Source organism: Bos javanicus, chromosome 23 (assembly GCF_032452875.1).
Source record: "Bos javanicus breed banteng chromosome 23, ARS-OSU_banteng_1.0, whole genome shotgun sequence".
Classification (NCBI taxonomy): domain Eukaryota; kingdom Metazoa; phylum Chordata; class Mammalia; order Artiodactyla; family Bovidae; genus Bos; species Bos javanicus.
The window spans coordinates 8,550,119-8,561,448 of record NC_083890.1 but is presented as its reverse complement, the minus strand read 5'-3'; the positions used below and the strand labels follow the sequence as shown (position 1 = coordinate 8,561,448).

Sequence of the window (11,330 nt, the reverse complement as noted above, 5' to 3'; positions counted from 1 at the left end):
ATCAAGGTTTAGTTGAAGTTGACTTGTCTGCCATCTTGGAAAGGGCAATGCCAAAAATTGTTCAAACTACCATACAACTGTGCTCATTTCACCTACTAGCAAGGTAATGCTCAAAATTCTTCAAGCTAGCCATCAACAATATGTGAACTTCTAGATGTAACGAGAACTTCTAGATGTAAAAGCTGGATTTAGAAAAGGCTGAGGAATCGAAGTTGAACTTGCCAACATCCATTGGATCATAGAAAAAGCAAGAGAATTCCAGAAAAAATCTACTTCTGCTTCATTGACTATGCTAAAGCTTTTGATTGTGTTGGTCACAACAAACTTTGGAAAATTCTTCAATAGATGGAAATACCAGACCACCTTACCTGTCTCCTGAGAAATCTCTATGAAGGTCAAGAAGCAACAGTTACAACCAGACTTGGAATAACAGACTGGTTCAAAATTGGGAAAAGAGTACATCAAGGCTGTATATTGTCACCCTGCTTATTTAACTTATATACAGAGTACATCATAGGAAATGCCAGGCTGGAGGACTCACAAGCTGGAATCAAGATTGCCAGGAGAAATATCAATTACCTCAGATATGCAGATGTCACCACCCTAATAGCAGAAAGTGAAGAGGAACTAAAGAGCCTCTTGATGAAGGTGAAAGAGGAAAGTGAAAAAGTTGGCTTAAAACTCAACATTCAAAAAATGAAGACCATGGCATCCAGTCCCTTCACTTCATGACAAATAGATGGGGGAAAATGGAAACAGTGCCAGACTTTATTTTCCTGGGCTCCAAAATCACTGCAGATATTGACTGCAGCCATGAAATTAAAAGACACTCACTCCTTGGAAAAAAAGCAATCACCAACCTAGACAGTGTATTAAAAAGCAAAGACATCACTTTGCTGACAAAGGTCCATCTAGTCAAAGCTATGGTTTTTCCAGTAGTCGTGTATGGATGTGAGAGCTGGATCATAAAGAAGGCTGAGAGCCGAAGAATTGATGCTTTCTAACTGTGGTGATGGAGAAGACTCTAGAGAATCCCTTGGACAGCAAGGAGATCAAACCAGTCAATCCTAAATGAAATCAGTCCTGAATATTCACTGGAAGGACTGATGCTGAAGCTGAAGCTCCAATACTTTGGCCACCTGATGTGAAGTGCTGACTCGTTGGAAAAGACTGATTCTGAGAAGGATTGAGGACAGGAGGAGAAGGGGTGACCGAGGGTGGATGGCATCACTGACTCAATAGACATGAGTTTGAGCAAACTCTGGGAGATAGTGAAGGACAGGGAAGCCTGGCATGCTGCAGTCCATGAGGTCACAAAGAGCTGGACATGACTTGGACTTCCCTGGTGCCTCAGATGGTAAAGCGGCTGCCTACAATGCAGGACACCCAGGTTTGATTCCTGGGTCGGGAAGATCCCCTGGAGAAGGAAATGTCACCCCACTCCAGTATTCTTGCCTGGAAAATCCCATGGACAGAGGATCCTGTTAAGCTACAGTCCATGGGATTGCAAAGACTAGGACACAACTGAGTGACTTCACTTCTTCTTCACTCACTTCACTTAGCAACTGAACAAAAGCAAAGACTTTTAAATGAACTGGGAGTCATTGGAGGATTTTAAGCCGAGGAGTGACCTGGTCTGATATAGTAGCAGGATCACTCTAGCTCTGGTAAGGGAAGAGACCTGTGAGGCTGTATTTCAGTAAAATACATTAATTCCAGTGCTGCTGCTGGGAAGTGAGCCATCACCCCTGTCTCTTCCTGCTGGCTAGTTACAAGATCTTCTCCTTATCTCTGACGTTCTGCATCTTCATTATGACATGTTTAGGCATGGATCTGTTTTTACTTATCCAAGTTGGAATTTAAAGAGAGCAGTACATCTGAAGTGTGCTGTCTTCCAAGAATTCTGGAGGATTAGGATAGGGTCTCTTTCCCATGTTTTCTGTCATTTCCTTATGTGATTTCACATAGACATATATTAGACTTTCCCTCTTGATCCTTCCCACCTCAAATCCTTTATTCCAGCTATTCCATCACCTTTATTTTTTACCACATTTTTTATTAAAAAAATTGTATTGGGAATTCCTTGGTGGTTCAGGTGGTCAAGATTCTACTGCAGGGGACACTGGTTTGATCCCTGGTCAAGGAACTAAGAGTCCTCATGCCCTGCTCCATGACTCCCCAAATTTTATTGAAATATAGTTGATTTACAATATCGTGTCAGTTTCAAGGGCACAGGAGTGATTCAGTTATATATTCTTTTTCAGATTCTTTTCCTTTATAGGTTATTACATAATACCGAGTAGAGTCTCCTGTGCCATATCCAGTAGGTCCTTGCTGTTTACCTGTTTTATATATAGTAGTGTGTATATGTTAACTCCAGCCTCCTAATTTATCCCTGCCTGCCTTCACTCGTCCTGTCTCTTTTAATCTCTGGACTACATGGTGAATGCTTTTTGTTTTTGTTCTTGTTTTACTTCTGTCTTCTATTTCATGATTTTTCTATTCAAGTGTATCAAATCTGTTGTTTATTTTTTAAAATTAACTTTCAAATCTCAATCATTTTAGTTTTTATTGCTAGGAATTCTATGGTATTCTTTTCCAAATCTGCTTGACCAGTCCTTAGATTATGTTGTTCTTTGTCCAAATGTTCAAGATATTAAAAAAAAAATCTGTATACATGTTTGAATCTTATTTTTTTTTAATTGTGATAAAACATACATAACATTGGAAAAGGAAATGACAACCCACTCCAGTATTCTTGCCTGGGAAATCCCATGGGCAGAGGAGCCTGGTGGGCTACATACAGTCCATGGGGTTGAAAGCATTGGACACAACTTAGCAACTAAACCAACACCACCAAGATACATAATATAAAATTTACCATGTTAACCATTTTAAGTATACAATTCAGTAGTGTTAAATAATTCACATTGTTGTTCAATCGATCTCCAGAATTCTTTTCATCTTGCAAATTTATTTTTAAACTGTGAAAGAACAGAAACACTTGAAGAAACTATAGGTGAATATTTATATGATGTTGAAATATGGAGTGACTTTTTAGGCATTGCACCAGAGCCTGAAACCGTAACAATTTGAATAGAAAAGTGTGAAACTTCTTTAAAATACCATGAAAACTGAGACAAACTAAAAAAACTGGGAGAAATTCTTGAAAAATACGTGAGAAAGGGTTAATTGCTTTAATACATAGAGAATAATGTCAAGTCAGTAAGAAAATGTTAATAACTGCTGACCAGAATGTAACTGATAATGCCTTCCAGAAGTGAATGTGGCATGTGTCAAAAACCTAAAAATGTGCGCTAACACTGTAACTCAACAATTACACTGCCAAGGCTTTGTCCTAAAGAGACTGACAAGTGTGCAGATAAGTGTGTGGCATCATTAGTTATAACATTAAAGGATTAATATATATACATACATATATCCAATCACAGACTGTTGATTAAATCATCCATCACATAGTCATTAAAATTGTAGGTATTAATTACCTTGAAGAGAGATTCATGATATAGCTGTAAAAGAAAAAAAAAACAAAACAGGTTTCCAAATACGTACAACATACGTATCACAACATACGTACAAATCATCCCAGTTTTGTCAAAAAATACATTTCCTATGACCCACGTTTGATCCCTGGGTCCGGAAAATGCCCTGGAGAAGGGAATGACGACCCGCTCCAGTGTTCTTGCCTGGAGAATCCCATGGACAGAGAGAGGAGCCTGGCAGGCTACAGTCCACGGGGTCGCAAATAGCCGGACTCGACTGAGCTGGGCAACTAACACTTTTCTTTCACTTCATACCAAAAGGTTAATAGCGACTCACTGGTTGATGGAATTTTATTCTTTCATTATTGGTATTGCCGTCACTGTTATTTTGTAGGCAGGGTATTTCCTTTTCCCTGCTCAAAGAACATATATTCCTTACATAATAATAAGTTAAATTAACCGGTGGGAAACGGAGAAAATAAAGACGTAGCGTGTTTCTAAAGGACCCGACCAGGCAAGAAAGTGATCATTTCTTGATGAGGCACGCCGGCTCCCGGGCCGCCAGTCTCTCAGGCACCGCCGAGGCCGCCCCAGGCAGCTCGCGGGTCCTGACAAGGGGCGGGGCCCGGCAGCCCGGAAGAGGCCTCGCTCCGCGCATGCCCCTTCCTTTCCAGCGCCGGCCCCGGACACAGCAACCGTCGCGGTGAGTCTCTCCGGCGTCGCGGTGCCATCGGCCCCCATCCTGGCTCTGTCTCCGCCGCCGCCGTCGTGCCTCGCCGGGTTAAGGGTGGCGGGGGCCCTCTCCCGCTCCCCGCACGTCCATTTCCGAGCAGGCAGGGCCCAGAAGCGCATTTCTTGGGGGGCAGTAGTGGGGCCCTGGCAGGCGAAGATTGGTGTCCGGATGGAGGAGGGGAAGATGAAACCCTAGAGTGGCGGGGACCGTCCGGGCGAGACTGGGGAGACTGTGTCCCTTCCTCACGCTTTTTTCTTTTTTTCGGGGTAGAACCCTCCGAACTGCCTCCCTGCTCGGCCATGGAGCTCTGGTTTAGGAGTAGAGGGGTGGGCTGTGAGGGCCTCAACATTTTGCTTTGGGGTCAGAGACCCGTCACGGATCGACAGGCTTCTGGCCCCTTCTCGCTCGCCAGAAGGCACCGCCGCGCGCGTTCAGCATTAGGTACAGTTGCTGATGCGCCCCAAACACTCCGAGGGTGTAGGGTCTGAGGGGCTTCCCTGACAGCCCAGTTGGTAAAGAATCCGCCTGCAATGCAGGAGACCCCAGTTCGATTCCTGGGTCGGGAAGATCCGCTGGAGAAGGGATAGGTTACCCATTCCAGTATTTTTGGGCTTCCCTGGTGGCTCAGCTGGCAAAGATTCTGCCTGCAATGCGGGAGACCACTCCAGTATTTGGCCTGGAGAATTCCATAGGCTCTCAAAGAGTCGGACAGGACTGAGTGACTTTCACTATAAGGGTCTGACCCCTGCCCCGTTTATACTTGCGTTGTGAGAGTGAAAATCAGGTGGGAATGTCCCCCTAGCCCCACCCTCGTTTTATCTTAAAGTGCAGACAACTTCTCCATGAATCCTGTTTTTGAGGGTGGAGGAGGGAACTAGTGACGGTTGGGCTTAAGTTTGTAGGGGTTTAAATTCCTGTTTCCTGCATGTTCTTCGGTATGCTTGAGACTTCTACCTGTTGGATAGTGACTCTTGTGTGTGGGTTCAGTCTTAAGGGGTGATGAACTGGGTTATGGCTCTGGCCACAGTGCTCAGAAGTATTCTTGCTGATTTCTTCCTTCTTGCAGATGTTGATGCCTAAGAAGAACCGGATTGCCATTTATGAACTCCTTTTTAAGGAGGGGGTGATGGTGGCCAAGAAGGATGTCCACATGCCCAAGCACCCGGAACTAGCAGACAAGAATGTGCCCAATCTTCACGTCATGAAAGCCATGCAGGTAGCTGGGGTGTGGGTGGAGGGGGGCTTTTCCACTGGTGTTCAAGGCGAGGTCAGGACTCCCAGTGCCGCCTGCTACCTTAAAGGGCTGTAAGGTAGATACACCGTGGAAGCTCGTCTGCTGTGCAGTTTAGCTTCCCGTTTGCACTGCCTTCCTAGCTTCAAGCCTCTAGTTCTGTCTTAACAGTGGTGTTCTGTCTTACAGTCTCTCAAGTCACGAGGGTACGTGAAGGAACAGTTTGCCTGGAGACATTTCTACTGGTACCTCACCAACGAGGGCATCCAGTATCTCCGTGATTACCTCCACCTGCCCCCTGAGATCGTGCCCGCCACCCTGCGCCGCAGCCGTCCTGAGACTGGCCGGCCAAGGCCCAAAGGTACAGTGCTCACGTGATGTCTGCAAGGGCATCCTCTGAAGATCTTTCTGGGGGGAGAGGTGAAATGCTGGGGTTTTGTGTGGGCCAGGAGGTGGTCTTACTAATACATCACCATTGGAATCAACTTTTTTTTTTCTTTTAAATACAGGAGAACAAAGTCATACTTGTTTAAGTTTAAATTTTTAAAGATGACCGTAGCAGGAAGACTGCTTTGAAATTTGGCACAAATCATGCCGCTGTTTTCCGTGAGCACAGGTTGTCTTTTTCCCAGATAACTCTGGTCTTGTTAGCTTTTCCTCTAGGAATTAGTGTCATTCTTTGCTTTGTACACATAAGCACATCTCTCGCCTGGATAGAATTCAATTTCATCCTGAGCATGTACACCTTCAGTTTTCAGGCGAGCTGTGTGCTCCCTCTGGTTTTGTAGATGGCTGCTTCTAACCAGCAAAAATGGCCTTGGACCACAGACTTGTAGATGTATTTGTCATCTTAGAAGTCCCTGTTTGCAGCAGACCCCACTTGTTTGCTCTCGAGGTTTAGTTGCATGAATTCCACAGGATCCAGAATGGGTGAAAGAGTGGAATCAGCTTTTGGGGTACTCTGGCATGCAAGATCTAAGTCAAGTTCTAGAACCTTGAATGGAATTGAACACAGGTCTTCAGGCCATCCTAAGAAGTGGTATTAAACACAGGCCAGATACATGTGGTAGGGTGTTGAGAGTTCAAGTAAACCAAGGTGTTTATCCCTCAAGAGGTCCAGAGCAAAGCTGTTTACCACACGTGAAAAAAATGAAAAGAGTTTCTTGGCAATGGGAGGAAAATAATCAAAAGCCAAATAGGACAGAACAGATGTAGAGAGAGAGTGTGTGTATGTGTATATATACATATATATCTGTATGTATACACACACATGTATAAATAACACTATGAAAGGATCCTGTTTGCAGGAAGTTACCTTGTCACTTGAGATCATTGCTGGCTCACAATTGGCATTTGTCAAGTTTATGGTTCCCTTATTTTCTTTAAAAAAAAAAAAAAAAAACCCTGTACCAGAGGAGCCGTTTATGAGTTTGAGTAATGAAATGCAGAGATTACTAAAAACATGATCATCAGACTGCCTAGGTTCCCTGGAAAGATGTCGTGGAGCTCAGGAATTTGTATTCTTTATGAAAACTCACGAGGGTGTTCTACTGGTTAGGTAGGATTACATATGTGTAGAGCAAAGGTTCTTCATTGGACCTTGGAATCACTCTTTTATTAAATCATATAAATGCTATAGATAATTTTGTGGAGTAACAAGGTAGAGAGAATGCTAGATTGACCTTCCAGTGTTAGAATGTTGTCGCTTTTTAAATCTGCCTTAATATGTACGTTTCACAGCCTAGTGAGGTATAAGGCAAAGCCTGAGCAGAATTAAAGGAATCTTGGTGGCTTTTATTTATATACTTACATTGGAGGTAAGGCTTGCCGCTTATGGTGACTCCTTTCCTGTTTGCACTAGAAGTTTTCTATTTCAGAGATGGGTCAAGTTCAGAATTTTGGCTATTCAAATGTTTGTAGAAATGACTGGGTTTCTTTATTTGCCAGATATTTGGAAAATCTATGTTGAGAAATAGAAGAAAGCAGACCTTTTGCAGGTGTGGTGGTGGTATAGTTGTTAAGTCGTGTCCAACTCTTGCAACCCCAATGGACTGTAGCCTGCCAGACTCCTATCCATGGGATTCTCCAGGCAAGCATACTGGAGTGGGTTGCCATGTATAACATTTTAATAGGATGTGCATTCTCGTAGGTCTTTGAGGAGTCAGAATGTCACTGATGGCAAGTATCTAGCTGACAGTTCTGGGTGTAGGAGTTCTTGTCCCATTAACGCATCATAACCGAGTTTTTGCAAAGTGAAAGTGGAGAGCAGTTTTGAATTTTCCTGACCTGAAAGGAGCAGAGTTCCTGTGTTTCCCTGTGTTCATACTGTGGTTTAATCTGTGCAGGGCTGGAGGGAGAGCGACCTGCAAGACTCACTCGAGGGGAAGCCGACAGAGACACCTACAGACGAAGCGCCGTGCCCCGTGAGTATCCGAGTGTGGGTCTGGTGTTGGGGTGGAGTCTCAGGATGCTCCCCCGCCTGGGGCTCGGCCCTTGAAGATGCCAAGGTGACCAGTGAAGGTCCTTGGGTTCATCTCAGATCATTCCATCTGGAGTCCATTGTGCGTCTTGCCTTCTGCGGGGGTGGGGGGTTAGGAGGGACGCTGTCTGAGCTGGGGACACAAAACACTTTAAAGACCTTTAACTGGAACAAAACTGAAAACTTTCAGGAGAGCAACATGCTTTTCTTTGTTTTGTGTTCCTGTGTGGTAAGTTACTTGAGGGCAGGGCCCAATCACGTTTGTTTCTTTTTATTGCCAAAATAATGCAAAATTTTCTCTTTAAATAGCAGATATTCCCATTGATGGGAACCACAGATGTCTGTTCATACAATAGATACATTGAGTGCCTGTGGTTTATGCCAGACACGATTCTAGGAGCTAGGGGGTAGTAGTGTACATAAAAAGACGAGATGCTCTTCTCTCTTGAACTTGCATTTTGGTATTAGGAGATGAATAAGCAAAAATAAGCGTATAATCATGTCCACGGTGGGTGCCACAGGGAAAAATTAAAGCAGGGGAGTAGGTATTGAAATTTCCAGTAGGATTTGCAGGAAAGGTCCTGTCAAAGTGAGATAGAAGCAAGCATCTGGGAGTAGTGAGGCTCCTGGGGGAAGGCGTCTGGCTTGTCCAAACAAGATGGCAGGAGTGTTAGATGAGGATGTCTTGTAGTTGTGGGCCATGGTAGGACTTGAGGTTTTACTCTGTAATAAGGTGGGGAGGGATTCAGCTTGTTTTAAAGAGACTATCCTTGTTGCAGAAGTAGTAATTTGTGATATAAAAGCAAGGTATAAAAGGGAATTTATACTTTTACTACTCCTGCCTGGTGGCTCAGATGGTAAAGAATCTGCCTGGAAGGCAGGAGACCTGGGGAAGATCCCCCAGAGAAGGAAATGGCAACCCACTCCAGTGTTCTGGCCTGGAGAATTCCAGGGACAGAGGAGCCTGGCAGGCTACATACAGTCCATGGGGTCACAAAGAGTCAGACACAACTGAATGACTTTCACTTCACTGTTGTCTCCTACTTGTGGTACCTGATTCTTCAGATGTGAAATAATGATAGAAGTGAGCACTTGAACTAAATACTTCTAAGAAAGAATTCCTCCAGCAGACGGGCTCTTGGTTCAGAGAAAGTTCGTGGTTGCTCTTTTTAGAAGTCATGGTACACTGGAAATGGGTCAGAGGATGTGACAGTTGGTCCTGAAGTGGAGGGTGGGGAAGTGAGCATTTCAGGGGGAGATGGGCATGATCAGGTATGAAGATGGGAAGATACAGTGGCTCGCTGGTTGGGGGTTGCTGCTGAGTAGGCAGCAGCCTGTAGTGGGTGTGGTCTGACTTGGGCCAGAGGTAGGGTCGATTTGGATATGAATTACTGATTTAGCCCTGCCACTGCTACCACCCTGCCCCTCAAATGTGAATTGTACATTTTTATAGAAAGTTTAGTGTATATTAAATTTTTTTAAATTCCAGTATATTTTTAAATGTTACCTTAATTTTTAAAAAGTTACTTATTTATGGTCATGCTGGGTCTTCACTGCTGGGCGGACTTTTCTCCAGCTGCAGCTACTCTAGTTGTGGTGCAGTAGCTTCTCGTTGTGGAACACGGTCTCTGGAGCACAGGCTCGGTAGCTGTGGCTCATGGGCTAAGTTGTTCCGAGGCATGTGGGATCTTCCCGGATTAGGGATTGAACCCAGGTGTCCTGCATTGGCAGGTGGATTCTCTACCACTGAGCCACCAGGGAAGCCCTAAACTGTTACTTTAATATGTGCGTTAGTGAGATACTTTGCGTTCTCTCGAGTCTTGAAGTCTCGTGGTGTTTTGCACACGTCTCAGTTGGGACTGGTGGCTGCTGTATAGAGCAGGGCGGTCCTGGATCTTGCATCTTGTTTGCCACTTTCCCTTGGTGATAGTAGAGTTGCTTTTTGTTTCTGTGAACCCTTCACCTCTTAGTGCTCCCGTCACTGAGCTCCCTCTGTGAGCTGGGTGCTGGTCTGAAGCATGGAAGTAACTCAGTGATAGGAAGTGCCATATAGAAAGGGCATATAGTCCCGACTTTGTGGTCAAGGCAGCCTTCCTGGAGGAGGCAATAGTTCGCGCTGTGAGTTTAGAAACATGTCTTGCTCAGGAGAATTCGGGAGCAAAGGTGGCTCAGAAGATGTTTCCCCACTGCAGGGTGTAATTTGCTTGTACTTCATTCTTTGTTGACATGACTTTTCTTGCAAGATGGGCTTGGGTCACTTGTCCGCCTTTGTTCTATGGTAGATCAGACCATTTGATGCATCTAAATCTGTGTTTCTCATTTCAGCTGGTGCCGACAAGAAGGCCGAGGCCGGGGCTGGGTCAGCAACTGAATTCCAGTTTGTAAGTGTCCCCCTTTTGCTCTCAACCCTTTGGATCTGCTTCTTCAGGGATGTCCTAACCACACATTCCAAATAGGTTTTTACATTCAGGCACAGCCTGCAGTCTTCTGTAAAGAAAGAAATTACTGGAAATCTCACAAATCAACACTCCATGAGGCACAGTCATATTTTATAGTTCAGAAATGGTCAGCGTTACCCCCTGGGTTAGTTTCGTGAACTAAGCTGAGAACTGGACACTGGAGATTGAGCAGGCTCTAGACCCCAGTTCCCCATCTATAAAGTAGAGCTGGTGGTCATACCTATTTCAAGCTAATTGTGAGAGTAATTAATCCAAGTATAGTGTTCAGCCCTGGCATGGTGTATCACTGTCAGGACAGCTGCTGCCCCTGAGCAGCTCTTGACGGGACATGCTTGTTCTCTAGGTCTGCTTTGTGGGAAAGTGTATATGGTGACACAGGATCATGTCCTGTTGCTAGGTGCTTCCATGTGCCCCAGAATGGGGGTCCTCACTCCCAGTTTACAAAGGTGACCCCAGAGTCTGTAAGAGGCAGGCTGGATCCCCAAGCCCTTACATTCGGGAGCCTCTGCAGTGATGATGAGGCCCGGTGCCCGGCACACCACTGATGCTGATGTACTTTCTCTTGCAGAGAGGCGGATTTGGTCGTGGACGTGGTCAGCCACCTCAGTGAAGTTGAAAGGGATTGTTTCGTGTTGAATAAACCTGTAAACAGAAGAAAATAATCTTGTGTGCCCTGTTTTGTTTGCATTATCTAGCCTAAACAGGAATAGTTCAGGTTTAAGGGTTAGAGTGTAAGTGGGGCAGGACCAGATTGGTTTTGGGAATTGTCATTTTCCAGGGTGACATCACTCGTTGCTGTTCGAGCTGTAGTGCTTGGCTTTGACCTGGGCCCTCCCTGTTCCAGCACTTGCTCCCTGTAGAGCCCTGTCCAGTGTGGTCACCATTCTGGGAGGTTGTGGGAAGGTTGAGCGTCTTGACCAGACCG

General features: G+C 45.0%; 1 protein-coding gene across 1 annotated transcript; it reads left to right on the top strand.

Moving 5' to 3' along the window:
* The first annotated feature begins 4,121 nt into the window (after positions 1-4,121).
* Positions 4,122-11,067, top strand: RPS10 (ribosomal protein S10). Its single transcript, XM_061397960.1, has 6 exons — positions 4,122-4,206; positions 5,303-5,452; positions 5,657-5,828; positions 7,813-7,890; positions 10,272-10,327; positions 10,974-11,067. Exons 2-6 carry the CDS (start codon positions 5,303-5,305, stop codon positions 11,013-11,015), a joined length of 498 nt encoding a protein of 165 aa, XP_061253944.1. The 5' UTR covers positions 4,122-4,206; the 3' UTR covers positions 11,016-11,067.
* Positions 11,068-11,330: the final 263 nt, after the last annotated feature.

Excerpts from the sequence above, each read along its gene's own strand:
- RPS10 (XM_061397960.1), top strand. The coding sequence starts at position 5,303 with ATGTTGATGCCTAAGAAGAACCGGATTGCCATTTATGAACTCCTTTTT. Across the intron at positions 5,829-7,812 it reads TGGCCGGCCAAGGCCCAAAG|GGCTGGAGGGAGAGCGACCT; the intron begins GTACAGTGCTCA and ends TAATCTGTGCAG. Across the intron at positions 7,891-10,271 it reads CAGACGAAGCGCCGTGCCCC|CTGGTGCCGACAAGAAGGCC; the intron begins GTGAGTATCCGA and ends TTCTCATTTCAG.